This window comes from Lissotriton vulgaris, chromosome 4_1 (genome assembly GCF_964263255.1).
Source record: "Lissotriton vulgaris chromosome 4_1, aLisVul1.2, whole genome shotgun sequence".
Taxonomy (NCBI): Eukaryota; Metazoa; Chordata; class Amphibia; order Caudata; family Salamandridae; genus Lissotriton; species Lissotriton vulgaris.
In genome coordinates this window covers 1,722,644,494-1,722,672,452 of record NC_141691.1, presented here as the reverse complement: position 1 = coordinate 1,722,672,452, position 27,959 = coordinate 1,722,644,494, and the positions used below count along the sequence as shown (strand labels likewise).

General features: G+C 39.9%; 1 protein-coding gene across 3 annotated transcripts in view; it reads right to left on the bottom strand.

The window, feature by feature from the left end:
- ESRP1 (epithelial splicing regulatory protein 1) overlaps positions 1-27,959 on the bottom strand; it is a 384,375-nt gene that overhangs the window by 294,487 nt on the left and 61,929 nt on the right. For all 3 annotated transcript variants that reach the window (XM_086966011.1, XM_086966012.1, XM_086966013.1), the window contains exon 3: positions 2,261-2,374. In XM_086966011.1, the coding sequence (XP_086822137.1) occupies positions 2,261-2,374 (114 nt within the window). The remainder of the gene's footprint in view (positions 1-2,260; positions 2,375-27,959) is intronic.

Sequence of the window (27,959 nt, the reverse complement as noted above, 5' to 3'; positions counted from 1 at the left end):
TAAATATTCTAATAAAAACAAATCTTAGCAGCCAAAATGAACTATGTTTTTCCAAAACTCGGGTACATACCTCAAAACAGGGAATTGCCACAGCCTGAGCAGTTTGCCAACAAAAAATCTTAAATGGTGTTGACCCAATTATACAAATATTAGACATAGCAAAGAATGTGAAAGATGGCCCAAATTCTGTTGTGCTGGTCAAATGTTCCCACTGGATACAAAGAGTAATCTGTTTCATGGGCAACGCTAACACAGCCATATCACAGAAGAGACAAAAAGGTCCTCTAATTACAAATGAATAAACTATTATCTACCTTCTTCCAAAGAAGGGTCGTCAGTCCAGAGTCTTCTGAAGAAATTCCCCAAGGAATTAACAAAGTAAGTCCTGGCATTCATAGGATTTGATAAAGGCACAGATCTTCCTGTAAGAGATTATCAATAGCCATTTCTGCTTTACTGCCAGCAGTTGCAAGGGGTTCACAGGGGGCAGATATTGCGGGCCCCCCATGGGCCCAAACCCGGCCCACACCCTTGCAGAACACTAGGGAAAACGCCTGGTGCCCACTACGGCCAGACTGGCCTTGGGTTCGACCCTGCCAGTCACATTATCATGTATGACAGTACCCAATATTTTTCTAGAACGTTATTTCTTACAGAGACCTACATTTTTCCCCTCAAAAAAGCATTTCTTCAGACAACAATACAACAGAGGGCAATCCAAAGGAACATTGAAAATTCAATTCCCTGCTCAATTAATGCTGGGGGCAAGGTCACTTTTTTTTTTTACAATTGGGTGAACATTTCAACAGATCCATGGATTTTACAGATAGTTTAATGTTTTGAAATAAAATTATTTGAACTATAAGTTTAAATTAATCCTCCTCTTCCTTTTTTCCAATATTCACAGTTAATTTCTCAGGCGTTCTAGCCAAAGGGGCAATAGAAACTTCTCTTTTGTATCCACAATGATTTTACACCACACTCCCAACACTTCTCAGTTTCTTGTGGCTAGACACCTACCATGAATTATCCTCTGGGTCATTCCTCAGCATCTAAACATTTTAACAAATAAATACAACTTTCTGCTCACCTCAGATCACAGTGTGTCTGTAAGTTGCTTTATGTAGAACATATGCTATTCGTAGCTCAAGATCATTTAGGTCTCTAAAATCAGTTTCAATATGCCACCTCTCCTTCAAAACCTAGGCTTTATGAAAAATGTAGAGATATGGCATCTTTCTCCCACACAAAAACTGGAATTCTATGTTTCATAATAGATTCTGAGATAACGGAGATCGCATTCTTTAAAATGTCCCTTTCCAAACTGACTAGTTTACTTTCTTTAATGTCTTTCAAAAGAGTTTATTAAATCCAAGTCTTGGATATAACAGGTAGGAACTTCACACCATCCGGGAGTTTTACAGGTTATGAGAAGAATTAAAAAGTTAACAGAACTAACTTGAATCAGTCAGTAGAATTTATTTCCTTCCCGATCACAATTGTGGGTTATTCACGGGTTAAAGGAAAATTAATCTAGAACATCAGCTTTAAGATTGTCGTTTCCTCAATTACTCATCTCTTTCAAAAGCCCTCTGACTCGCATCTCTTTCTGTACCTTAGCCAAGAGGGTCACGTCAGTCATGCAATTGATCAGCATGAATGTTTCTTTGCTTGTGGGACTGTTTCCCAAGCCTGTTTCTCATGTGTCTTTTAATACCATTGACGTGATTTAAACAAGCGTAATATGAGCTCTCAGTTATAAAAATCATGGTTTTCCTAGACTTAATGACAGAAGGTCCTAATTGTAATAAAGTCATGGAGGAGAGTACTAATCCATCGCGGTTATCTGCCCACAGATGATAACCTCCTTTTTACCTAGTTAGTACATATTAGCTTTTATAGTTCCACCAACACTAATACCTCCACTGGTTAATGACTAAGAGGATCTTTTCTTGAAGGTCTAGCATCTGCCTTGCTATAGCATTTTATGTTTCTTCCTGGTTCAGTTACTTAAAAAAAAATTATAGAGTGGATACTGTATCATTTTAAGGTCTTACAACATTTTTCCCCAGACATGCTGCTATGGAAGAAATAGAACATGTACTACAGTGTCTTAAATAAAAGGAGGACTTTCCATCTTTAGATCTTAGAAAAAGCCACATTAGTTGAGCCAATGTCCGTATTCTATATCGGACAATAATGCACAAATTATGTCTGAATACAACTCCTCTTTAGAAGAAAAAGATACCATATGCCTTGCCTTTTTAGTAGCTTCTGGGTGTAGAACCTGCCGGATGTGAAGCTGCCCATCAGTGCAAAGGCTGAATGACGTACCAACCCCGATGTTGAGCTCATTGCTCACAGACTCGTTGAACTAAACAGAAAAGGAGACAAGAAATATGTCAAATAGATGATCATAGGATAAAGGGCATAATGGGCAAAAACATTTCAAGAGGAAATAAGCAACATGTGCCTCTTTCCCCAAGCCATACCGCGCACTAGCAGATATTGCAATATACAAATATTTAAAATTATGCTGTCCAGTTAGGTTTGTGTTCTATACATATTGCCACATAAACAAGAAGGTATTAAACTTGATTTTTATGGCTTTTTTCACGAAATATTCCATGCAGCAAACACAAAACTAAGATTTTTTTTTTAATGTTTGAAACATAATCACAGGTATTGGCAAAAGAGTGAAACATTAAAGATGTTAATAAAAACTGTGATACAGAAATTGTCACAGCAAAACATTCCAATCGGCAAGTGATGGAGGGAGTGGATGGGTAGATGGGGCCAAATAAAGATAGCAGGATGTCTAAGTACCATTAGGCAGCTTCTGACGGACCTAACCAATATTAACATTACGGAAGATTAATCAGATATAATGGAGTATACTGGCAGTAATTTATATTAGATTTCCTGTTCGTTGTATGTATTCTGTCTTTCCCATTGTTAATACTTCCCAGCGTCTTCAATTCAGTTAATTTCAGGCACCATTACTTTCCTTGACAGGGGCTAGTGTTCTACATTTCCCACCTTTCCCAACATAAACGTATATACATTTATGATTAAAAACATTATACAAAATGTAATTCTACTTCTTAGATTAAAATTACATTTTAAAAATAGATTACTAAAATGTATCTCTCTCAAATAAGTTGAACAAACTAAAAATGTAAAATTGGAATAAGTGTAATTTAAAATTAAATACAATAAAATGAAAAATCTAAATTTAAATAAAAAATAACCAATATTATAAAACAATTAAGCTACAACATGTAATAAAAAGGGAAATATTTACAGTTCAAAAAGCAAAATAATTAACTTAAAAAGACGAAAAAAAATCAACTCCATTTATATAAATAATAAAACAAATCAAAATTAACTTTCCATCTTCAAAATCACTTTTTAAAATAAGTGTTATAATTCGGAGGAATACATTGTACAATTCTTACTCCAAACAAAGCAACATTAGAGAAAGGGTTGGAAAACCATATAATATAAAATTTTGAAGAAAAAATAAATGACAACATAAAATGTTATCATAAAAATATCAATATATACAAAATAGAAAAAAGGATTTAAAATTTTTAGAAACACCATAATACTCATTTACTAAAATAATTTGAGCAAAATAATAAAACATTTACCTATTAAGAACAACAAGATATAATAAAAAGCACTTCCTACCCTACTTCCTTACAAGCCCAACAACCCAAAAAACATTTGATTTAGTAAAACAATTAAATACATTTCAAATTTAAAAAAACATACCTAAAACAATCAATTAGCAAACCAAAAATAAACGAATTAAAATAAATCAATTAATTCTAGCAAGTAAATGCCCATGGTTATTCCAATAACAAACTTTCAAATAAGTATTTAATTTATACAAAATTATTAAAGATGTCAGTTTACATAATTGATATTCTGACCAATAAAAAAACAATTAACAAAATTAGTTATTAAATATTTTAAATAATCAATAATCTCATTCACAAATTAGTTTATAAATTGAAAAATATTTTTTAATGTATAACATATATATGTCTATATAGGGGACTTTCATGGGCACCTGCTTTGCCCCAAGCTATGCCAACCTCATGGTTGGCTGGTGGGAGAAGCAGGTGCTCTGGAATGACCTCACGGAGAAATGGGCATTGAATGTAGTTAAATGGATGAGATACATAGACGACGTCTTCTTTATCTTGCGAGGGTCTGAGAACAATTTGAATTGTTTTATTGATTGTCTTAATATCAACAATGTGAATTTAAAATTTACAAGAAACTATAGCAGACACTCTGTAGATTTCTTAGACGTCAGAGTTACCAAAGTACACAACCAATTGACCACCACACTTTTTCGCAAAGAGACAGCAGGGAACTCGCTACTCCATTCCTCCAGTGCTCAGTGCTCACCCCCCCAAGCTTTCGATGGGGAATCCCTTTCAGTGAGTTTTTAAGAGCTAAACGCAATTGTTCTACTGAATCATATTTTCAAATGACTAAGGAGGAGATGAAAGAGAGATTTAAAGCTAGGGGATACTCTAACAAATCACTCAGGGAGGCAGAATCCAGAGTTAATAAGATATCAAGAGAGGAGGCCCTAACTCCCAAAACTAGTACTCAGACGACCAGTCCTGAAACCCCTAAAGTGAGATTCATAACAAAATATTGCAGCCAGTCTAACCAAATACGGCAAATATTAAAAAATAGATGGGATATACTAAGTCAAGATCCCATCTTGAGAAATGTCATCGGTACCACTCCGGGCATTTCATACCAATGATGCCAATCTTTAAAAGATTGTCTAGTACAAAGCCATTTATCCCCGAAAGAAACTGACTAGTTAAAAACCACGAAAGCGTTCAGGAAATGTGGGAATTGCAAGGCGTGCAAGTACAGTCAGAACTGCAATGAGATCCTCCTACCTAAAATGAAAATGAAATGGAAGATTAACACTCTAATCACATGCACTATGGAGTTTGTGGTATACCTAATCCGTTGCCCTTGTAATTTATGGTACATAGGGTCAACCACAGCATCTGTAAAAAACGCATTCTAGAACATTGGCGTGCAATTACCAATCAGGACTTCTCATACAGCACTGGGAGACATTTTAGCCGATTCCACCAGAATGATGCATCAAAAGCAAGTTATATAGGGATTGCAACGATTAAAAGCAGTATCAGAAGTGGAGATAGACTTTGGGCGCTAAGCAAATTAGAGTCATGGTTGATTCTATTGGCAGGTACCCGCTTTCCCGATGATTTAAATATGGATGAGGAGTTACATTCCCATCTTTAAAAATGTACAATTGAAGTAGACAGTGGTATGGACAGTAGGGGAGCTGTATTCTCACCATATAAATGTAACTTTTAAACTTCCCCTCCTGCACACCCTCGTTATTTATACCAGCTTGATTAAACAATAGAAAATATTCTGTAAGGACGTTAGTGTACCTTTGTGGTCCTTGAAGTGTCAATATGGATTTTAAAGACTAATCTAATGCTAATAGCAAACCAATATATTTTTCCCTTTTTTCCTAGGTTTGAAATAGGAGACAACCAAATCAACCTTCATCTGTACCTGTTAATTATGTATTTTCTTCTGTCATGATACTAATACTGGCTTATTGTAAAAGGTACACATATGTACGAATTGGGTTGTTCAAACTGGACATATGGTACTATACCATAATTTGCTTTTGAGCTCTGATAGCTTATTCCACAATATTGCATTGGTACTAAACCTGAATCTTGGGCCACCTAACGAATTCTGTTATATTTGAATTGCATCAGAACAACACGCTGGGGTTTTATGCTTTGCATTTATGAAATGATGCATTTTCACACAAAATCACAATTGTTAGAATTGATTGTATTATTGAATTTTACTGACAATAACTGATATTGGAGTCAATATGTATCAAGAATTATTGAACATATAACGAAAGAGGTTTTCTGTTTCTATGGATGTGTGGCTACACCTTTAAAAAGGTGGCATGAGATGAACGCGGGTCATGTGATCAAGAACAACTTGTTGTTCGAAACGCGTTATCCCTCGACTCTTTGATTTGCCGAATAAACACCTTTTGGAAGAACTACGGGCTTGTCTGAATTCTTTTACCTGAATTCTGTATGTATGTATGTGTGTGTGTGTGTGTGTATATATATATATATGTGTATATATCTATATATATATTTTATTTAAAAAACACCTTACTCCCCAACAAGCATAACTCACCCAAAATAATAAAATAAACTCAAAGACAACAATTAACACCTATTACTAAAATTATAAATTACAACTAAAATGGTAAACAATTAAATACCATATTGAGAAATAATAACACTCAAAAACATAAAACATTACAAAATAATGAAAAATCTATATACAGCTATATTTGAAAACATTAAATACTTAAAACATGGGATTCTAATCTGCAATATTCATTTCCATGTTATTCTTATCATCACGCTATTTTTCTACAATACTTGGGTCAAGTGTTTTTTTATTTTTTGTAAACACACTATTAACGTCCTGTACTAATCCAATATGGGACAGTGAGGCCTGGCAACAAAGGCAACGCAGAAGAAGGCACGAGAGATATCATGGGGATGTAAGAAAGTTGCAACACTAGTGGACTGCGGGCCTACACAACACCCAGAAAGGGTTCAGTACAGTGCAGGGGTGGGGGGGGGGGGGGAGAATAGCACACAACATATGACTTATTTGTGGCACAAATCAGCAGCAGAAGCTCCTGACCTGACAGTCTCCTTTACAAACTGATTGATGACCTGAACATCTGACAAAAGTTTTTTAAACAACTTTACGGTATTCTGCCAGCTCTACCCCTTCTAGTTGTCAGCCTATGACAAATGTTTTGCTGAATGTAGCAAGGAAAGATATTGTTGAATAATTCATATCTTGTACTCAAGACGTAACCTGGTGACTAAGTAACTCACATATTAGAAAAAATATTACTTTTCTGGCCGAGCAGTCTGTCTGCTGTGATATGCAGCTCCTGCTTTTCATGAGAAATGGGGAATTGCACTGTTATGCTAAATGATTTTAAAAAGCATACAGTGGATTTGTAGTTTTTTTTCTAATTGCCAAGACTACATGCAGAAAATGTATTTACAATATCTAAACATTGGACTAAACCAGTTATTTTTGCAGAGTTCGTCTACAGTGAAATCACCATGTATAACACTGTCAAAAATTCGAACCGACTACATCACAAAAGTCATATGATCTGCTCAATTTAAAAAATCTTAAAACCTACCAATTTTGTAAAGAGTGTCTCTCTTGGAACAAAATCTCTAGTTTTTTTTGCAACTGCTTGACAAAGTACACATCATAGTTTGTCATTTCATTGTCTCTGGTAAGCAGAAAACCACAAGTCCAAGGCTTGATTAGTGACCTGGACATATGACAAAAAAAATTAAAAACTGTTCAGATATTTTTCCAAAAAGATCTGCAATTCGAATATCAATGTATCAGAGAGAGCATAAGACAACTTCAACAGTAGAGGGCGAAATATCAAAGTCAAGACTTAAAGGACAAATTAACAGCAGGAGCTACACAGGCAGCGCGCCATGATGGTGACAATAGAGAATCAACTTCAGGGAAAAACTTCCTAAGCACTTGTGTTGGTTCTTCTCATTGCTAGATTGTCCCACTGCCATGTAAAACTACCCTTCTCCCGCCGCTTAGTTGGCCGGGATGTATGGGCGATCCCCCGGCCCCCAAAGATGCGATCAAAAGCCTTGGAGTCTGGCTAGAACCAGACTTGTCTTTCCGCACCCAAGCCAAGAAATCAGCAGGAGTATGTTATGCCCTGCTCAGGTCGGCTCGGAAAATCTTCCCTCTACTACCGGTAACATCAAGGAAGCTGCTGATTCAGGGTCTCATAACATCTAGACTCGATTATTGTAACGCCATCTTTTTGGGCGCCCCTGAATCAACCTTTAAGACTCTTCAACAGGTCCAAAATGCAGCGGCAAGGCTGCTCATGGACATTCCGAGGACGCAATCTGCGAAACCGGCATTGAAGGCACTGCATTGGCTCCCCGTGCGGGAGAGAGTGGCCTTTAAAGCACTTTGTACCGCTCATAAAATTCTTGCAGGCAAAGGTCCCCTTATTTTAAAAAATCTAGTGACTCCCTACAAAGCTGGCAGAACGCTGCGGTCAGACACGAAACATCTCTTGATGGTGCCTAGAGTCAAAAAGGCCCGCACTGGTGGGAGAAGATTCTCATTTAACACGGCAAAGCTTTGGAACTCGCTTCCCCTAAAACTTCGAGCTGAGCCCTGCACACTGCGTTTCCGCAAAGGTCTTAAAACCTTCCTGTTTCCGGCATAACGCCAAAGTGGTTGACCTTCAGTTCATCATGCTCTTCCTGTGAATCTACCCCCTAATCTGACAATATGCTGCACTAATGAACACCAGGGACATGCCCCAGCATGGTTTTCATGTACACATTCAGAGCCTCCAACAGCAGTTGTTCACTTTGAGTGTCAGCATCTCTAAAGGCGAGCATATCCCAGAAGTTCTTTGTGCAGGGCCCCTCCTCTTCTGCACTCCTTCCCAGTCTTGCAGTAAACAAATATCCACCGACAAGCACCTTTTTATAGCTAATGTCTTCATCTTCATTCCCTGCTATTTCTCTTGAAAAATCCCTCTCAATTATGAAGGCTCTCAAATCTGGCTCATCCTCTGACCCCTGTCTGGCCAAAATACTATCTTCTACTGCAGAGGTACTTAATCCTGCAGTAAATTTTATTCTTAATACCGCTCTTCAAGAGGGCCTTATGCCTCAGTCCTGGAAGCTGGCCAAAATCCTCCCGCTGCTGAAAAAACCATCGGCCGACCCTAGTGCAGCTTGTAATTACAGGCCCATCTCTTTATTGCCTTTTTCTCCATTACTTGAAGTTGCTGAAGCTATTAAAACCCAATTGGATAAATGAGGCAATGCAGCACTGGTGTTGTTGGACCTCTCTGCTGCCTTCGACACTGTACCCCATAACAGACTGCTGAGCAGACTTGAGGAGTCCGTTGTCTGAGGTACCGTATTGAGATGGTTCACCTTCCTTAATAACAAACAAATGATTTGGTCCCCTCCTCTTACTACCGATATACTGCCTATGAACGTCAGAGTTTCTCAGGTCTCAATTTTGAGCCCTACTCAGTTCAATCTGTATATGGCCCCTCTCGCACTCATAGCCGAGAAGCATAGTGTGAAAATAATTTCGTATGCGGACGATACTCAATTGTTCACATGTGAGAAGGGGGCAGAGTTTAATGGCAATGCTATTAAAAATTGTTTATCTGAGGTTTTTTCCTGCCTCAGAATTAACCAACTGAAATGTAACTCTGACAAATCAGAGTGTAGTAATCCAGTCCAGTTTATATGAAGAAAAGGATTTATTGCAGAAGAGGAACACAGTACAGCATCTGCTCAGCAGGACAGGTCCAGTACAGATTCAACCATAGAATGTGGAACATACAAACCATGGCAACAGATTGTAGTACAAGATTTATAGATAAACTAATGACTAAAACTACTTAAAGGAATACACCATAGCATGTAAAAACATGGCATGAAATACAACACATCTTATCCCTAAAAAGAAAAAGGAAGAAGAAGGAAGAAGAGAATAAAGAGAAAAAGAGAAGGAAAAAAAAAATAAAAGGAGAAGAAAATCAATTTTTTAAATTGAAATGGAAAGAAAAATCAATTTTTAAATCGAAGGGGTACATTGACAACTCTCTTGTTAGTCTTAACTCTTGAAGAAACAGTGTCGTCCTTTACAGGCACTTTAACATTGTCAGAACTAAAAGTGGAAAAACTTGGGTATTTCACAGTGGAAAAATTAGGACATTTTACAACGCGTCTAACATTCCATACTTTACCATCATTAGTTACAATGCTGTTAACGTTAACTTTTACTACCTTCCGAACAGGGCCAAATTTTGAAGCACCCTAATCAAGAAACCAGGTTTACGTATCCTGACTAAATGCCCCACTGTAAAATCTGGGATTCTCACTTTATGCTTAGAATCAGGATATTCTTTCATTTTCTCTTGGTGGTGTTTGACCCTCAAAGAAGTACTGCGAATATCAACAGGAGTAGAAATATCAGAAATATTAAATTTCTCTTTCATCCACCAAGGACAAAACTTTGACACTGGCTCCCTCCCTCTCAATAAACGAAAAGGACTAAGTTCAGTAACTGAGTGAGGAGTAATCCTGTACAACCATAATCTTTCTCTAATAACTTTCTTCCACACATTTGGAGTTTTCCTTGCCCACTCAACTGAATCCTTTAACACGCGATTAAACCTTTCAACCTGTTAATTTCCTTGTGGTTCGTAAAGAGGAGTTGTAATATGTTTGATTCCACAAGAACTAAGATAATCTTCCACTTCTTTAGATATTAATTGCACCCCATTGTCAGTGATTAATCCCTCCGGACTACCTTCTCTTGCAAATACCTAAGGAATTCTACAATAACTTGTGAAGAAGCACAAGAAACAAACCTGACTTCAGGCCACTTTGAATGGTAGTCTATTAAGACCAAAGCAAAACGAGCATCTTGAGGTAAGCAATTAAAAGGACCAGATATATCAAATGCTAGCTTCCTCCAAGGATTCTCTGGCCAAGAAATAGGTATGAGAGGAGCAGGGTAAGTTTTCAACATTTTATCACTATTAACACATATAGAACAATCACGAACCACTCGGTCAATCATTTTATCCATTGCTGGCCACCAAAAACTGGTTCTCACTAATCTCTTCATAGAAGGCATTCCCAAATGACACTCATGAGCAAGTCTGATAATTTCCTCTTGCATACCCTCAGGAGGTACACATTTCCCACTTTTAAAAATCAAGTCATTATCTACCTCTAACTCACTGAGGACCTGATGAAAAGATTTCAACTCTGGAGGTACCATGTTCCCATTAAGCCAACCTTTCAAAATATAATCTTTAAGAACGCTCCAATCCTTGTCACGCATGACAGCATTTTCCCAAAAGGATTCTGAAATTGTAGTGAATTCATCAGCCACAAAATCTTTCAATGAGGCAACAAAATCAACATCCTCTTCTTCTTTGTTACCTCCCATAGATTTAAAATCACAAGGCAACCTTGAAAGACAGTCAGCTGTTACGTTACTTCTTCCAGGAAAATACTCAAAGCTATACTCTTGCAATCGGGACATCAATCTAGCAATCCGCGCTGTAGCATTCCGACCACCTCCAGGAGAAAGTATGGAAACCAGTGGTTTGTGATCTGTTTTCAACAGAAAACGACTACCCCATAAAAAATTCTGGAAATGTTCTATTCCCCAAACACATCCCAACAACTCTTTCTCTATGACAGAATATTTCCTTTCTGTTTCACTCAATGTCCGGGAAGCGAACACTACACACCACTCATCCTTCCCACATTTTTGTGATAAAACTCCTCCTAGGCCATATTCACTAGCATCCACAGTAACCACACAAACCTTATTTATACAGAAAGGCTTTAAAGTAGGAGCATTGGCAATCTCATGCTTAATAGACTGAAAGGCAGACTCCTGTTTCTCTCCCCAGTAAAACTCCCCCTCTGTCTGGTCAATTCTCTCAAGGGTTCCATTTTGTTTGCAAAACCTTTAATAAACTTGCTATAATATTCACACAAGCCATTAAAAGAGAGAAGTTTTTCCTTATTGTCAGGACATGGTGCTTTAACTATAGCCTCAACCAAGCATTTCTTGGGTACAACACAATTACCAGAAAGAGTATGTCCTAAATATTCCACAGACTCACAGAACATCTTGCATTTATTATCCTTCAAAGTGAGTCCATGTGTCCCAAGTCTTTTGCAAACTTCTATTATATGTTCTTTATGAGATGTATTATCAGGAGAAAACACCAGGATATCATCCTGAAAACATCTTACAAACTTGTACAGATCTTTGAAAATATGATGCATAGTACGTTGGAAAACTGATGCCGCAGAGGCCAGCCCAAAGGGCATTCTTTTGTACTGAAAAAGGCCTTCAGGAGTGAGAAAAGCAGTCAATTGTTTGGATTCATCAGCTAGCACAATTTGATGATATGCTGAACGCAAATCAAATGTAGAAAAAACGTTTGCTCCCTCTAACATACATACTACCTCATTTATATTTGGTAGGGGATGGCAGTCTACTATAACATTTGAATGGAGAGCCCTCAAATCCACACACAACCTGAGGCTTTGATCAGATTTTCGGGCTAAAACGATGGGGGAAACCCATTCAGAAGATTCAATTTCTTCAATTATATCATCTTCAATCAAATTTTTCAACAATGCATTGAGATCATCTCTAACATGTATAGGTACATTTCTCAACTTCTGTATAACTGGAATAGTTCCTTTTTTAAGTCTAATCAAATGTTGAAAATTGTGTAATTTTCCTAAATTTTTTCAAAAAACTTTAGGAAACAAGTTAGTGATCTCATTAATCCATTCAGCAGTATTAATAATAGTCATGACAGAGTGATTATCATTGAAATTATTATCGACAATGACAATGGGATCAAGTCTTCTGGGATTGAGAGTTATATTAAAACTCCATTGATCTCCCCATCCAAGCACATTCACTCCCTTTGTAGCAATATATAATTTGACAAACCTTACTTGACCACTAAAATGCATGTCTACTTCCAAATACCCTTCCATCGGAATGATAGACTCATCAAAAGTTTTGGCAATTATGTCAGATTCCTTAAGATCTTTCAAAGTGACAATCCCTTCAAACATTTGAATGAAATACTGTTTAGTAATAATTGTCCAAGGTGATCCTGAATCAACCATCAATTTAAGATCAACTCCTAAAACTTGCACAATGCATTCGGGTTGTTTAAGGAAAACTAAATCTTGTTCATTAGAGTCAATAATAGAAACAACTATACCCCTCTCACAATTATTTTCATTGTCTTTGTCAGAAATGTCAAATTCTTCCTTACTACTGGTGATGAAAGAAACTCTACTCTTAGTATTATTTCCTGTAGCGACATTATTTCCTGTAGTAGTCTTGCATACACTACTGAAATGTCCTTGCCTACCACATTTATTACATTCTTTCCCAATAGCAGGGCACTTAGGGAAAGAAGCAGCATGGCTAGTACTACCACATCTGAAACTTTTTGAAAGAGCGTTGAAAAGAATTACTACTGCGTTGTGTGTTGTTGGAAGAAGAAGCAGTAGTAGACAAATCTGATTTTAAAGCACATACTTCAGAAGAATTATCTTTGTCTTTCTTATCCAAACATTTTATCCACTTATCAGACTGCTCGATAGCTTTTGCTGTAACAATAACATCTTTCAAATCGGGATCACCCATAATCCATAGTTTTTCTTGAATTTTCTTGCTTTTAGTGTGGACTATAATCTGATCTCTAATCATCTCGTCAGATATAGGACCAAAATTACAGTTAGTGGACAAATAACGTAAGGCTGTTAAAAAATCATCAAAAGTTTCAGATTCTTCCTGAGCTCTCGTATAAAATGTATAACGATTCAAAGCAACACTAAATGTTGGTTTAAATCTAGCATCAAACACATTTCTGTCTCCCCCTCCATCATGTAATGGAAGTGTTCTGAATACAACTTGGCCTTCAGAACCCAAAGAATGTAATAAAATATTTTTTTTTCTTTCTTGTGAGAATCTATCTCCATCTATGGCTTACAAGAAAGTTAAGAATTCCTCTTTCCAGCGATTCCAAGGAATAGGAGGTTCTCCTTTATTTTGTAGGAACTTAGGCGGAGGATCAAATTGCATGTTAGATAAAAGTGTTTAAAAGTGAAGTATATGAAAAGAAAACAAAATCTAAAAGAAAAGAAAATATGCTTAGAATTGTCAAGAAAATGAAAGTTGTTAGATAAAATCAAACCTGTTGTCGAAATAAGTTTAAAAACGATCTCTTCGTTTGATTTGGTGAAAAGTATCCTGCTTCGCGTTTAAAAGTGATCTTTTCTTTTTATACAATGAACAATATCTTCCTTCGTGTTAAAATGCGAGATCGGAGCTTGGTTGTTAGATCGGAGCTTGGTTGCTAGGATACCCGATCAACAAAGATGGCGTCGACGTGTGCGTGATGACATCACGCGCACACGTGCAACCATCGAGTTTCAATGAAGGAGCGGAGCTCAAGAAAGACGCTCAAGAAAGATGTAACAAACCAGTAAAATCGTCGCCAATTTTGTAGTAATCCAGTCCAGTTTATATGAATAAAAGGATTTATTGCAGCAGAGGAACACAGTACAGCATCTGCTCAGCAGGACAGGTCCAGTACAGATTCAACCATAGAATGTGGAACATACAAACCATGGCAATAGATTGTAGTACAAGATTTATAGATAAACTAATGACTAAAACTACTTCAAGGAATACACCATAGCATGTAAAAACATGGCATGAAATACAACACAGAGATTATTTTCTTTGGCTCCAGCCCTTGTGATACTTAGCTTAACTAGTGCCCGCAAAATATGTCCCCCCGCCTTCAGCACCAGTGACTACGGTAAAAATATTAGGGGTTAAACTGGATGCTACCCTCTCAATGAAGGCCCAGATACAATCAGTGGCTTGAAACTGTTTTGAGGTGTTGAAAATGTTCCAAAACTTTCTCCCCCTTCTTCCGGTCTCGTATAGAAAGACGGTTGTACAGGCCTTGGTGATGTCTAGGCTGGATTACGTCAACTCTTTACCTTGGCCTTCCGGCGTATCTGGTTGGCCGTCTTCAAATGATCCAGAACGCTGCAGCTAGAGCCATTTTTCTTGTAGGTCCTAGGACACATACGACCCCTTTGCTGGTTTCCCTACACTGGCTTCCAGTTCTGAAACGTATTCATTAAAGATCATTGGTGCTGGTCTTCAAAGCCTTTCATAAGATTGGGGCTCCTTACCTCAATTAAAGATTTCAACTTTACATTCCCCAACACACTGTGAGGTCTTCCGCTCAGCTTCTGACCTCCACTCCTAAGGTCAGGCTGTCTAGGATCGGAAGCAGATCCTTCCAAGTCGCAGCTTTTTGTTTATGGAACACTCAGCCTCTCTGTCTCAGACAGGTGCAAGACCTGCTCACGTTTAGGTGGAAATTAAAGACCTGGCTGTTTCAGCTGTAAGTCTTCGGACTACTATTCGCAAGTTGGGTTTCTCTTTCGGTTGGCTGTTACGTGGTCTTTGTTTCGGAGCCGGGACACTCCTGGGAGTAGCCGCGCGCTTTTATAAGTGCCATATAACATAACATTATTGGATGTCAGTATGTGGCGATGCAAGTCTTGCAGTATGGACTATGTTGAAGGCTTTTGGTGACCAGCAATATGTGGCATATCTATTTGGTCTTTGCAGATCTGTCTGGTTAGTACTGAGTGAGGAGTTAAATACCCTGGTGAAACTTGTATCTATGCGTTCTACTTATCAGTAGCATTTCACAGGTCCTAATACCTAGTACTGTACTCCTTGCCAGTAATAATTATGAAGGTTTCTTTTGATTGGTGTGCTAAGGGCTCTTCTTGAAGGAAAGAATTAAGATATAGATATATAAACCTTATAATTAAACTTCCTTCATGAGATACAGTTGGTAGGCATGGCAAACATAAAACACATCAGGTACCAGAATAAAAATGTAATAAATTCTGGCAGTACATGTGACAGTTGTATCAAATGGTACAATACGTCTAGTTGAATCGTATATCATTACTATTCAGTGTTTAGTCAAGAAATATTTTTTTTTTTTTATTTAGCAAGGAAAGTCCTATTTTGAGAACATTGTGTATGTTTTCAAGAGTAAATATTCTAATGACAATAGAAAAAAAAGTATGGGTAAATATTAAATAGGAAAGGTCCATGTCCACTGGGTGGAACATCAGTTGAAGTATCTGGCCATGATAATGATGTAGACTAGAGTAGTAGATATATCTATCGTATTAGTTCTTTAAAAACTTTACACAATAATAAAGACATAATACAGAGACAATTACAATAAAAACAAAAATAATACTAACATGTGTAAAATCAATTCCATTTGATCCGAGTACAATTTTAAGATACCACTCATGTTGCAAATGGGACAGCAGCCACAACGTTTCTGATATCTGTTGCAGCAATAGATTAAATTACAGGAATGTAGTTCACTTTGAGGTTTTAATAAACTCTCCGAAATATACATGAATTTCAAAGTGAACCAATGACGTTTCCTGGTGTTTTATAACACAGGGCAGCAGCCTCTTGAATGGTCCTAATTCCATTAACCTTAACTAGACGTTAAAGGTATTTCTTACAAGCCTTGAGTTATTTGGAACACATACATAGCATATGTTAAATTGTTTTATTATGCGAATGGCATAGGTGGCAAAGGGTTTCATTTTCATTACTTTTTTTTACCAGGAACCTTCAAAATACAACAAAAGTATATCGAAACATTGATATCCGAGAGGCATCTTATTGGTTAACGGGTTTGTATTGAAGTCAATGTATATTTGTCATTTCATAGAACAAGAGGATAACCGATAACTTGAATAGTTATTATGAGACCACTCTAATTTTTCCATTTCAAAATTTGATCAATATCAGAATTAAATTAATTTATTTTACAGTATATTTTATTAGGTTCTTGCATTTTGTTGAGATATCTTAAGATTTACAAATCCTGGTAAACCCTGCATATTCATAAATCGTAATTAAATAGGGGAGTGAAAATAGACACTTATTTCCTGAACTGGCCAAAATGTCCTCTTTGATTAGGGATTTCAATGTATTCTCTTTGGATGTAAAGCAATCCCAGAAATCATTTAGAAGGTTTACGACATGTATTGCCACCAGTAATGGAGCATTTAGTTCTAACCTTACTCTAGAGCTTGGAGTGAAGATCTTAAATCAAGGAAACAAATACAATTGATAAACAGAACATCACATTTTACAAACACATGGTTCTTCATTCCTATCACCCCATAGCATATGAGTAGAAGCAGGACAGTTTTCAGTAGATAGCTGTTGCAGGTTGGACCGATAGGTCTGCCACCATATTTCTGAGAAAAAAAGGGATTTGAGAGGGTGTAACTATTGTTGGTTAATTTGAATAAACATAAGAGCCAGTTGAGTTGCTTGTGAATTTTAACTTCAAGATAAGGATACCGATCTACAATATAAAGACTTTATCTTCTAAAAACCAGATATAATTAATTCCAGAGTTCCTGAGGCATAATATTTTGGTTTTATCAAAACTGATTTGATTTTTTAACATGTTTTGTCGATAATAATTTTCCAGCTGAGATAGATATCTTTGGAGACCATTTTGAATTGTTAATAAGATAACCAAATAGTCTGCACAGGCTAGATGGGTTACGGAACATTTCCCTTTTTTTGGTATAGAACTTCGAAAATGTCTGCAATAAATAGAAAGATGAAAAGACGATCTAGGATGTAACATTGCCTACGTAAGTTATTTATTTTTACCTCTGGGGGTTAAACTTGTTCCATCAAAAAGCATAATTTGTACCCATACATCTTTATGTAGTTCTATTACAAGAAGAAGGACATCATTTTGACCAGAATGCATTTCTGTTCACTCTATCGAACACTGTTGAGTAATCAATAAAACATGCACACAGTTGTTTTAGGTTGTAGCGAATACTTAGATATACAATTTAAAGCAATAATAGTATTGTGTTTTTAAAAACGTGCACAGAAGCCTGACTGATGTACTTTTAGTATATATTTTCCAGATACCCAGATCCCTGTATAATAATTTGAATAAAACTTGCCCAGCATGAGAATATGAAAGATTAATGTAAAAAATATATATATATATATATATATATATATATATATATATATATATATATATATATATATATATATATATATACATATACATATACACACACACATATATACACTCTCACACACACACAAAAAAACTTAGTGAGTTAAATGAAGTCAGGTATACTTTTGTCTGTGAGGAGAATAGGACTGTCCATATGGCTCAATGCCTCATGCTCCTTGGTTGATAAAGAAATTATATAGAAAGAGGTATTACATTTAACTTTAATGGTTTCTTACTCGGGTATGAAAATTTGGAATACTCAAAATCAGGCGAGATACGTTTTGCACAGGTGAGTATGGGTTTAAACATGGTGGTCTTTGTAAAGCTCAAACATATCAGTATTATAGACTGACAGGAAAGAAGGTGAGTGTGTCGATTAGGAACAAATTCCTTTTGTATCTAGGGAGAGACTCAAAGCTATTGTGGTTCCGTAGTTAGAGGGTCCGTGGTTTGTGGATTCTGAACCCGTGAAATAAAGGTCGTCTGATATAGACGATTTTGGTATCAGCAGACGGCAAATCACGAGTGCGGTGTGTACGAGTGTTTTCGTAATAATCTATCAATGAGAACACTACGTATTCAAGGATTTCGTTTGAACCCTCTGGTTCCATTTTGTGTGTGGCAGCCATTTTGTGTGGTTGCCCTCACATAGGCCGATGACTGTGGCCGAACGAGTCCTTGTGACACGTATACCTTAGCTGACTTTTGCGTGACCTGGCCGAACTGATTCCCTTGCCCGAGGCGGACCTCGCTGAGCCAGTTCCTTGTTAGGCAGCTGGTCAGATAAAGATCAAAGAGCAGGACATTGCTGAGTTTATGGTATACTGCACCCACCCTTCTATCTTGCTTCTCATCTGTTTCTGTTCCTTCCTTTATGGCTTAATCACTGATTTGGGTTGAGGTTTTATGATGGGTTTGTCCGGCCTGATCGAAAAGGAATATTGGAATGTGCTTGGTCATTTCTGGTGGGCTGGACAACGGAGAGTGGGATTGTCGTCATGCGCTACTTTTGAAATGTCATGTTTCTATTGGTCAGTTTGTACGTAATCGATGCTAGCCTGGAATGTGATTTTTGGCATAAAAGACCATGCTCCACTCATTGAATTTGTGCAGTCTCTAGCGAACCACCAGTGTTGTGCTTCGTAGATCTCTGTTCCTGGTTGCAGCCAATAAACTTGGTCTTTGACGTCATCAAGAAGTGTCCCGTGTCTCTGTTTGCCGAGGCAGGGGAATCCGAAGACATCGGGCGTTATCCCTGGCGCCGCTGGGTTCTAAAACCCGGTTCTTCAGTTGGCGCCCATGTGGGGTGACTTCAGAGGCACCGGTCCAAGCCTGAAGATCGTGAGGAGCTTAGTGTGGAAATTCTGGAGGAAGGCGTGCCACTTCATCGACCCCTGTATGTCGTCGTGGTCCGAAAGTCTTTGCTGCGAGGTTCCCCGCCTTCCCACGGCTACGAAGGACAGCTGCCCTGACTGTCGCCCTGCTTGGAGCCATTAGACGATTTGTAGAGCGAGACAATAGACGGGTCTTCTGGTGATGCCATCGACATTTCAGTTAAGTATGAGTGGAGCGTCTCCCAGTCCTTAGTTTTGTTTGGGTATCCTTCGGGATCGCTTTGATTTGGTACCTGCAGGCCCCAAAGCCGAGGGACTCGTGTTTTCACGAGGCTATCGTTTTGAGATTTCCCTTGAAGTTTGAAGCTAGACTAGTGAGCGAAGATGCCTGGTCTTAGCAGACTTGGAAAGATATTTGGTTGTGGTTGTACTAGGGATTCCTGGTTGGAGGATTCGTGTCCGGTTACTTCGATTGGAACTCCGACCTATTAGCTCTACGTAAAACATGGAGTGGGCCCCATCGCGTATAATGACATATAGATAAAGTATACGAGAAAAGACGGTGTCCTATAGTGGCCCCGTTATGGTAGCTTTGAAACTGAGATTTTAGACAATCTCGAAGTTAAACTGTTCAAAAAGAAAGCCAGCCAGCGATGTTTGACTCTTTCCGCTTATGGCGAAAAGAAGCCAAACAGAAAGAAATTAAGTTAACGAAGAAGAATAAACGAGAACGAGGTATGTCAATGGTGCAAGCTGCTATACAATTTAGGGATAATGAGGAAGAACAAGAGAGCGAACAGATGCTTAGGATCCGTAAATTAGCGGTAGATAAGTGCTACCCAGCTTTGCCACCTAAAGAGCAAGAAGAGAAGAAGGATCTTGTGAGAGATCCTTTAATGTCGCATCTATTGAGTTCGCCACCACCTTATGCACAAAATGCTACGGCACCACCGCCACCAGTTGTAGTTGCGCAACCTCCGGTTGCTTTGCCGCCTGCGATCCCTCCACAGTCAGCTCTTCTTCCGTTGGCTACTATTCCTTTGGTGCAGTCTTCTCAAGGGCCGCCGACTTTGCTACCTCCTTCGTCTGCTACTCCTGTGCCTGTCCTGTATACTACTCCTGTTCAGACTTTGGCTTCCTCTCATTCTGTTTCATCTCCTCCCCTTTTGTCACCTTCTCCTCGACAGAGAATGACTGATGCGGTTGCTAGTCTCTTTTCTCCTCCGTTGGATTCATTGGGTATGTCTCCTGTTGTCGAGGGTAGACAATCGCGTAGTCAATTGCCTAATGTTGATGAACGGACAGTGTTAGATCACTTGGCGCGTAAATGGGTTTCGTATCCTACGCTTTATGATCTTGAGGGTGTTATGGATGTTTTCCATCAATGGGAAGTACCGAAACAACGGTACGTTTTCGACATGATGTGTTCTTTCATTTGTGAACAATGGGAAGATAGCGAGGTAGGTCAAACTCCGCCTGAGTTGTACCGTATACGTTCTGAGTTTGCGAAAGGGACCGTTGTGGGTCTCGAGATTGAGAAAGCAGTTGGGACGTTGTTGTCATTACGGAATGCATCTCCTTCCGAGAGACTGTTTGAGCCTGATTCGTCAGTTAGGAGAAAGGCGCGTCAATATCCGATGCGTGAGGTTCCTCCAGTTTGGAGACCAGCTGATGAAACTGTTAATCCGCCTATTCCTGCACACTTTCAGCGTGTCTGGGTACATGTTCCTTGGAAGTGTGCTGAAGTCTTAGCGCTGAAACAGACTTTGCCTGATCTGCGCAAAAATCCAGCAGGGTACTATAAGGAGTTAACTCAGACTGTGGGTTCATGTATCATGAATCAGGCAGACATAGATATGTTTGGGAATGTTGTTCCACAGCCTATTTGGGGAAAGATTTGTCACACGGATCATGTGCATGAATTAGGTGATACATGGAATAATCTTAGAGATGCAGATAATAGACAAGTAGGGGGTGCTAAGCCTGAAGATTTGATTACTGATCTTCCTGGTAGGATTATTAATTATATGAAGACTCTAATGCCTGAAGTGCGTGTTAAATGGGACAAGTTGTCTGCGTGCAAGCATAAGAAAGACGAAACTGTGTCCGACTTTTTCACGCGGTTCGAAGAGACCTTTGTAGACCACAGTGGTCAGGATACGAGTACCGAAGGTGGTCAGAGATTGTTAGTCGACAAATTTGTTCATAATTTGCTTCCAGAATTGTGCAATAGGTTGAAGGATTCTGAGAGTGCTTGTGCTGTTTCTACGTCAGCGCAGATTTTAGCTACTGCCCAGTACTATGAAAATAGGAACAAGGATGAGATAGAAAAAGCGGATAAGAAGACTAAGGAATTGAAGACTAAAGTTCTTCTACAACAAGCTTATCCGCCCCGTAATAATCAGCGCGATTATCAGCAGAATCAGCAATATTCGAGAAACTCTCTAAGGTACGAGTCTTCTCAACAGCGTTTTCCCGTTGGTCCTAATCAGTGTGCGTATTGCAAAGAAGAGGGCCATTTCAAGAGTAGTTGCCCTGGTTCTGTTACAGCGCACGAAAGGTGCTTCTGGTGTGAGAGGTCGAGGTGCTCAACAAGCGCCTAGCGGTAGAGGTCGTGGTCAGAATACGTGTTCTTTGCCTCCACAGAATTCTAGGAAGAGCTTTGATCAGCAGAATGGTGCGTCTGGTAGGACGGCTCAGTACTATGCGGACGATTACTATGTCGAAGGTGAGGAAGTGAATTGTAATGATTGCTAGGACAGCCATAGACAAAGCGAGGGAGTTGTTTTAGTTCCAGTAGATCAGAGTGGACCCTATGTTAAAGTGATTGCATCAGGTGTGTCAGAGCCTTTTCTGTTGGATACTGGTGCTGCGAAGAGTTCTATCATGCACTCTAAACTCCCTGGCGCACCTTTGCCTGGTTCAAAGAATGTTTCAGTAGGTTTTTCTGGCGCCCCGGTTACGAATCAGATTTCTAGTCCGTTGTCTATTTCTGTTGGACCTTGTGAATTCGAAGCACCCCTTATTCTGATGAACTTGTTGGGATTGGACTTGTTAAAGAGATTGTATGCCACGCTATACTGTTCTCCGTCAGGAGTACATCTTACATTGGGTAAGAGAGTGATCTCTCCGATGTATATCTCTAAAGATAGACTTCCACCTGAATTGTCTTCTCTCCCGGATTCTCTTTGGGCTACTGGTCCGAATGATGTAGGTCTTTCAGAGATTCCGCCATATGTTGTGACGTTGAAAGCGAATGCTAGGTTACCACGCATTCCACAATACCGTATCTCGAGTGATGGTGAACGAGCACTTTTGGCGATCATTTATGGTCTGATTGAGAAAGGTGTGATTGAGGAAACGAGAGGCAACATGTGCAATAGTCCGGTTTTGCCTGTCTTGAAGAGAACTTCTTCTTCACAACCTCCTGTATATAGGTTTGTGATCGATCTTCGCGAGGTGAACAAGATCGTTGTTCCGCAATTTCCTGCTGTGCCTGATATCACCGCTTTACTGACTTTGATCCCGGCTACAGCCACGTGGTTTTCGGGGATTGACTTGAAGAATGCTTTCTTCAGTATCCCGATTGCCGTGGAAAGTAGAGATATCTTTGGATTTTCTTTAGGAGGACGAAGTTTCCGCTTTAAGCGCGCTCCTCAAGGCTATTGCGAGAGTTCATCGATCTATAGCCAAGCTTTGAAGACGCAACTTGATTTGTTGGTTTTACCTGATGGTGCTGCTCTTATACAGTACGTTGACGATTTGTTAGTTGCTGCTGACAATGAAGAGATTTGTAGAGAGGCTACTTTGTCGTTACGCCACTTGTCTGATTTCCATCATAAGGTTTCTCTTTCGAAGTTGCAATATTGCCGACAAGAAGTTACCTACTTAGGTCACCTCTTATCGAAGGAGGGAAGGAAACTGACCCCAGAAAGAATTCAAGCTATTGCAAAAATGAGTGTGCCTACGACACCGAGAGAAGTACGTGCGTTTTTGGGTATTACGTCGTACTGTAGACGGTGGATCCCTAATTTTTCGTTACTAGCGAAACCTTTAATAGCTCTTACTGTTAAGGATACTCCAAATCCTATTCCTTGGACTGACGAATGTCGAGAGAGCTTTTCAGAATTACGCAATGCGTTGTGTTCGGCTCCTGTGTTGGGTACCCCCGACTACAGTAAGCCTTTCACATTGTATGTCCACGAGAGAGAGGGATGTGCATTGTCAGTCTTGACTCAACAGTTTGGCGATAAGCAGCGTCCATGTGCTTATTTTTCGTCGACCTTAGATCCGGTAGCTCGAGCGTTGCAGAGTTGTCTGAGAGCTACAGCAGCAGCGGCTGTTTCGATTCGACAGTCTGCTGGTTTGGTAATGGACAATACACTGATTGTGATGGTTCCACATGCAGTGGATACCTTGTTAAATCGTACCAAGACACAGCACTTAACTAGTGCTCGGTTGTCGGGTTACGAGTTGACATTGTTAGCGAGTCATGTGCATATTAAGAGATGCAACACGTTGAATCCAGCCACGTTGTTGCCGATTTCAGCTGAGACAGATAATGCTGAAGAACAACACGATTGTTTCCTTAGAACTGAGGAAGAAAGGAAAGGGAGGATAGACCTTAAGGATACTCCTCTTCCAGAGTATGATGGTACTTTGTGGGTTGATGGTTCGTGCTTCAAGCTTCCGAATGGTGATACGACTGCGGCATATGCTGTTACGACTTTGCATACGATTGTTGAAGCTGCACGTATCCCACACAATTCAGCGCAAGCAGCAGAGTTGATTGCATTAACAAGAGCGTGTGTGTTGGCGAAAGGAAAACGAGTGACTGTGTATACCGACAGCCAGTATGCATTTGGTGTGGCTCATAGTTTTGGACGTTTGTGGAGAGAGCGTGGGTTCCTGACTTCGCATGGGACGAAGATCCAGCATGGACAGTTGGTGAATGAACTTCTTGAATCACTTACTTTGCCATTGCAAGTAGCGATTGTGAAATGCAGTGCCCATAAGAAAGTTACGAATGATGTTGGTCGTGGTAATACGTTTGCAGAGGAGGTCGCGAAAGAAACTGCGAGAAATGTAATGAGCCGAATGTATGTTGCAGGTCTGGCGAGATGGGTTCCAGATAGAAGTATGTGTGAAGATACGATTGAGAGTGTGAAATCCATCTAAGCAGAGCTACAGAGAAAGAGTTGAATGAATGAAGAGAGAGTAAGTGTAGATTGGATTCGAATGGTTGTTGGACTGATTTGTCAGAGCATCAAAGATGGTTATTACCTGATGCGTATGTGCTTCCAGTTGTTACAATGGCTCATGGGATGGCACATATCCGCGTGAAAGGGATTTGCAAGTTGTTGGCTCCGGTTTGGCAGAATGCTGGAATTCCTAAATGTGCAGAGAATTTGGTTAAGAACTGATTGGTGTGTTTGATGTACAATCCTGGTAAGGGAATTCCAACTCCAGCTGGTCATTTTGCTCCTCCAACGTATCCGTTTGAGGCTTTGCAGCTAGATTTCATCCACATGGAGAGGTGCAACAACCTAAAGTATGTGTTAGTGGTTGCTTGCTCTTTTTCTAGATGGGTGGAAGCTTACCCTTTGAAGGACAATACTGCCTTGTCCACAGCGAAAGCCCTTATCAAAGAGTTCTTCCCTAGGTATGGTTTGCCGAGAATGATCTGGAGTGACAATGGGAGTGAATTTGTGGGTCAAGTGATGGAGAGTGTGTGAGGGATTAGGAATCCGGCAGAAGTTCCACGCTGCAAATCACCCCCAATCAGCTGGTTTAGTCGAGTGCTATAATGGCACTTTAAATTAAAATTGGCCAAAATCCAAGCGAGCACTGGTTTACAATGGCCAGATGCTTTGCCCCTAGCTCTTTTGTCCACTAGAATGACTGTGCATTCGCGAATGGGTTTGAGTCCGTATGAAGTTGTCTTTGGCCGCCCGGCGAACATTTGGGGTGTGCCAAGGCCAACAAAATTCAGTGAGATTGAACATCCTGTGTTACTTGATTACCTGTATGAATTGACGGCTAAATTGCGTGTTTTGCATCAACAGGTTCATGACACTCTGCCACAGCCTTCTGAAGATCCAGGTCACGCCATCGAACCTGGAAGCTGGGTCCTTATCAAGAATTTTCAGCAGAGCGAAAACGAGCAGCCCCGCTGGACAGGACCCCACCTCGTGTTGTTGTCCACCCGTTCCGCAGTACGAGTGCACAGTAAAAAGAATTGGATTCACGGCGTACACTGCAAAAGGGCTCCTTTGCCCATGCCGTACGACCGGTGGGTCCAGAAGGGACTTCCAGACTGAGTCCGTGCCTCGTTTACTGCCATTCAGCGATGCCCGTTTGATTGGAACGAACACTGAGAAAGAAAGTGACCATCTTCTTCAAGAAGCTGTGCCTCCATTGAACCGTTTGAACACTACTGAACCTGAACTCTTGTTCTGTGAACAGACATTGCCTGGCAAAGACCATTATAATTTGCGACCAAGAGTCGCGGGACTAATAAAAACAAATTCCTTTTTATGATTTTTCTATTTGCAGGTTAACTCTCCTCCGAGGAACTACTTTGATTTTTGTTTTTCGAACCGCCATCCGGGTTCAGCTGTAGGGTCATGGTTGACAAGTCTTTGGAGTGCAAGCCTGAGACACTAGGTTGACGGTTCTGGTTGGCCTAAGGGAGTTGCCCTGGGCTGACAGAGGCATTCCTTAGCATAGAACACCCTACCACCGCGAGCAGCATATTAGTGAGGATAGAGTTTTCGAGATGGAGAGACCTGTTGAGACAATAAGCTTTAAGAGCAAAATTTGCAAACGGATGACGTGAAAACGATTTTTAATATTGTGTTTATTCATGTTGCTGAGCTTAATGATATTTTTAATTGGTTATGTGACATTTTCTTTTAAAGTGACACTCATGCCCACTACGCAACCTATATCTCCTCCTACTATTTCTTCTCATTCTTTCCACCCTCTGCCCAAACATGAAATAGTTAGAAGATTGGAATTCGCTAATAATTCCTATCTTCAACTTTTGCACCAACACCAGCTAGTTATGAACACGACAAATTGTTGGATTTGTGGCCTAATACCCCATACGACCGATAAAGGTATTCCTTACTTGGTTTTGCCTTTCAGCCTTAATGGTTCTATTTGGGCATATAGAACGATGGTTATTTATGCTCATAGTGTCTATCCCCAACGTTCAGCGAAAGATAATCTGAAGAATAGTGCTCTGGCCAAGGGTATAGTCGACATGGTTAAAGGAACTAGTGCGTATGAGACTATTCCGAGAGATGAGAGACAACCATACATTGGTTGGAACTTTACTGGATATGGAGTTAGTCTGAGTGTTAACCAGCGAGCGAAAAGTTCTCCACCGATTTGGATAGTGCCCCATCAGGGTCGCTATTGTCTGCAAGGAAATGGCAAGAACCTGAAAGCTCAGTTAGGGAAGAGTGTCTGTACTGAGACTTATGTATTTGCGTCTCAGACTTCCCCAGCGTTTCTAGCAGCTCCGGGTACCTATTTCATCTGTTACGACAAAGCGTATACATGGTTGCCCCCTGACTTCTCGGGCACATGTTTTGTTTCTTTCCTGTTGCCTCCCACTTTTACAGCTGCGGCAGATTACCATAAAATGAGAGTTGCTAGAGGTGTCTTCAGCAAGGAAGATACCGCAGGGCAAGAGTTGGGAGATTTCTGTAAGGGTTTTCTGCCATTCTGGTGACCGATGGCTAACAGTAGGAACATTCGCCAGTTGACGAGAGTGGTTGAGTCCAACATAGTTGAAACTGCCGGTGCCCTTAGTAACTTGACTGCTGAGCTCCAGTCGGATCGACTTATGACACTTCAGAATAGAGTTGCTCTTGATGTCATACTTGCAGACAGAGGTGGAGTGTGTAAACTGATTCAATCGAGCTGCTGCGTTTTCATTCCAGACAACGCTCCGACAGTCTTCCAGGCCATTTCCAAGCTACATAAGATCTCCGATTCTGTACATATAGACGAGGGAGATTGGTCGTTGATGGGATGGTTTTGGGGATTGATCTCCACGTGGGGATGGAAGATTCTTATGGTCATATGAATGATCTTAGCTATCCTTTTCCTGTTCTGTCTCTGTGTACAGTGTGCTCCTGCTATTTGTGGCCTCTGTGCTACTTTGTGTGCGAGGAAACCTGTCCAGAGAGAGGTACTAAGTACTAGGATGATTCTACAGCAACATATCGATGATCTGATGAATATAGACCTAGATTCAGACTGACATGGGTTTGGGTTTATTGCCTATGTAAGGGCAAAAGGAGGGTCTGTGGTTCCGTAGTTCGAGGGTCCGTGGTTCGTAGATTCTGAACCCGTGAAATAAAGGTAGTCGGATATAGACGATTTTGGTATCAGCAGACCGCAAATTACGAGTGCCGTGTGTACGAGTGTTTTCGTAATAATCGATCAATGAGAACACTACGTATTCAGGAATTTCGTTTGAACCCTCGGGTTCCATTTTGTGTGTGGCAGCCATTTTGTGTGGTTGCCCTCACATAGGCCGATGACTGTGGCCGAACGAGTCCTTGGGACACGTACACCTTAGCTGACTTTTGCGTGACCTGGCCGAACTGACTCCCTTGCCCGAGGCGGACCTCGCTGAGCCATTTTCTTGTTAGGCAGCTGGTCAGATAAAGATCAAAGAGCAGGACATTGCTGAGTTTATGGTACACTGCACCCACCCTTCTATCTTGCTTCTCATCTGT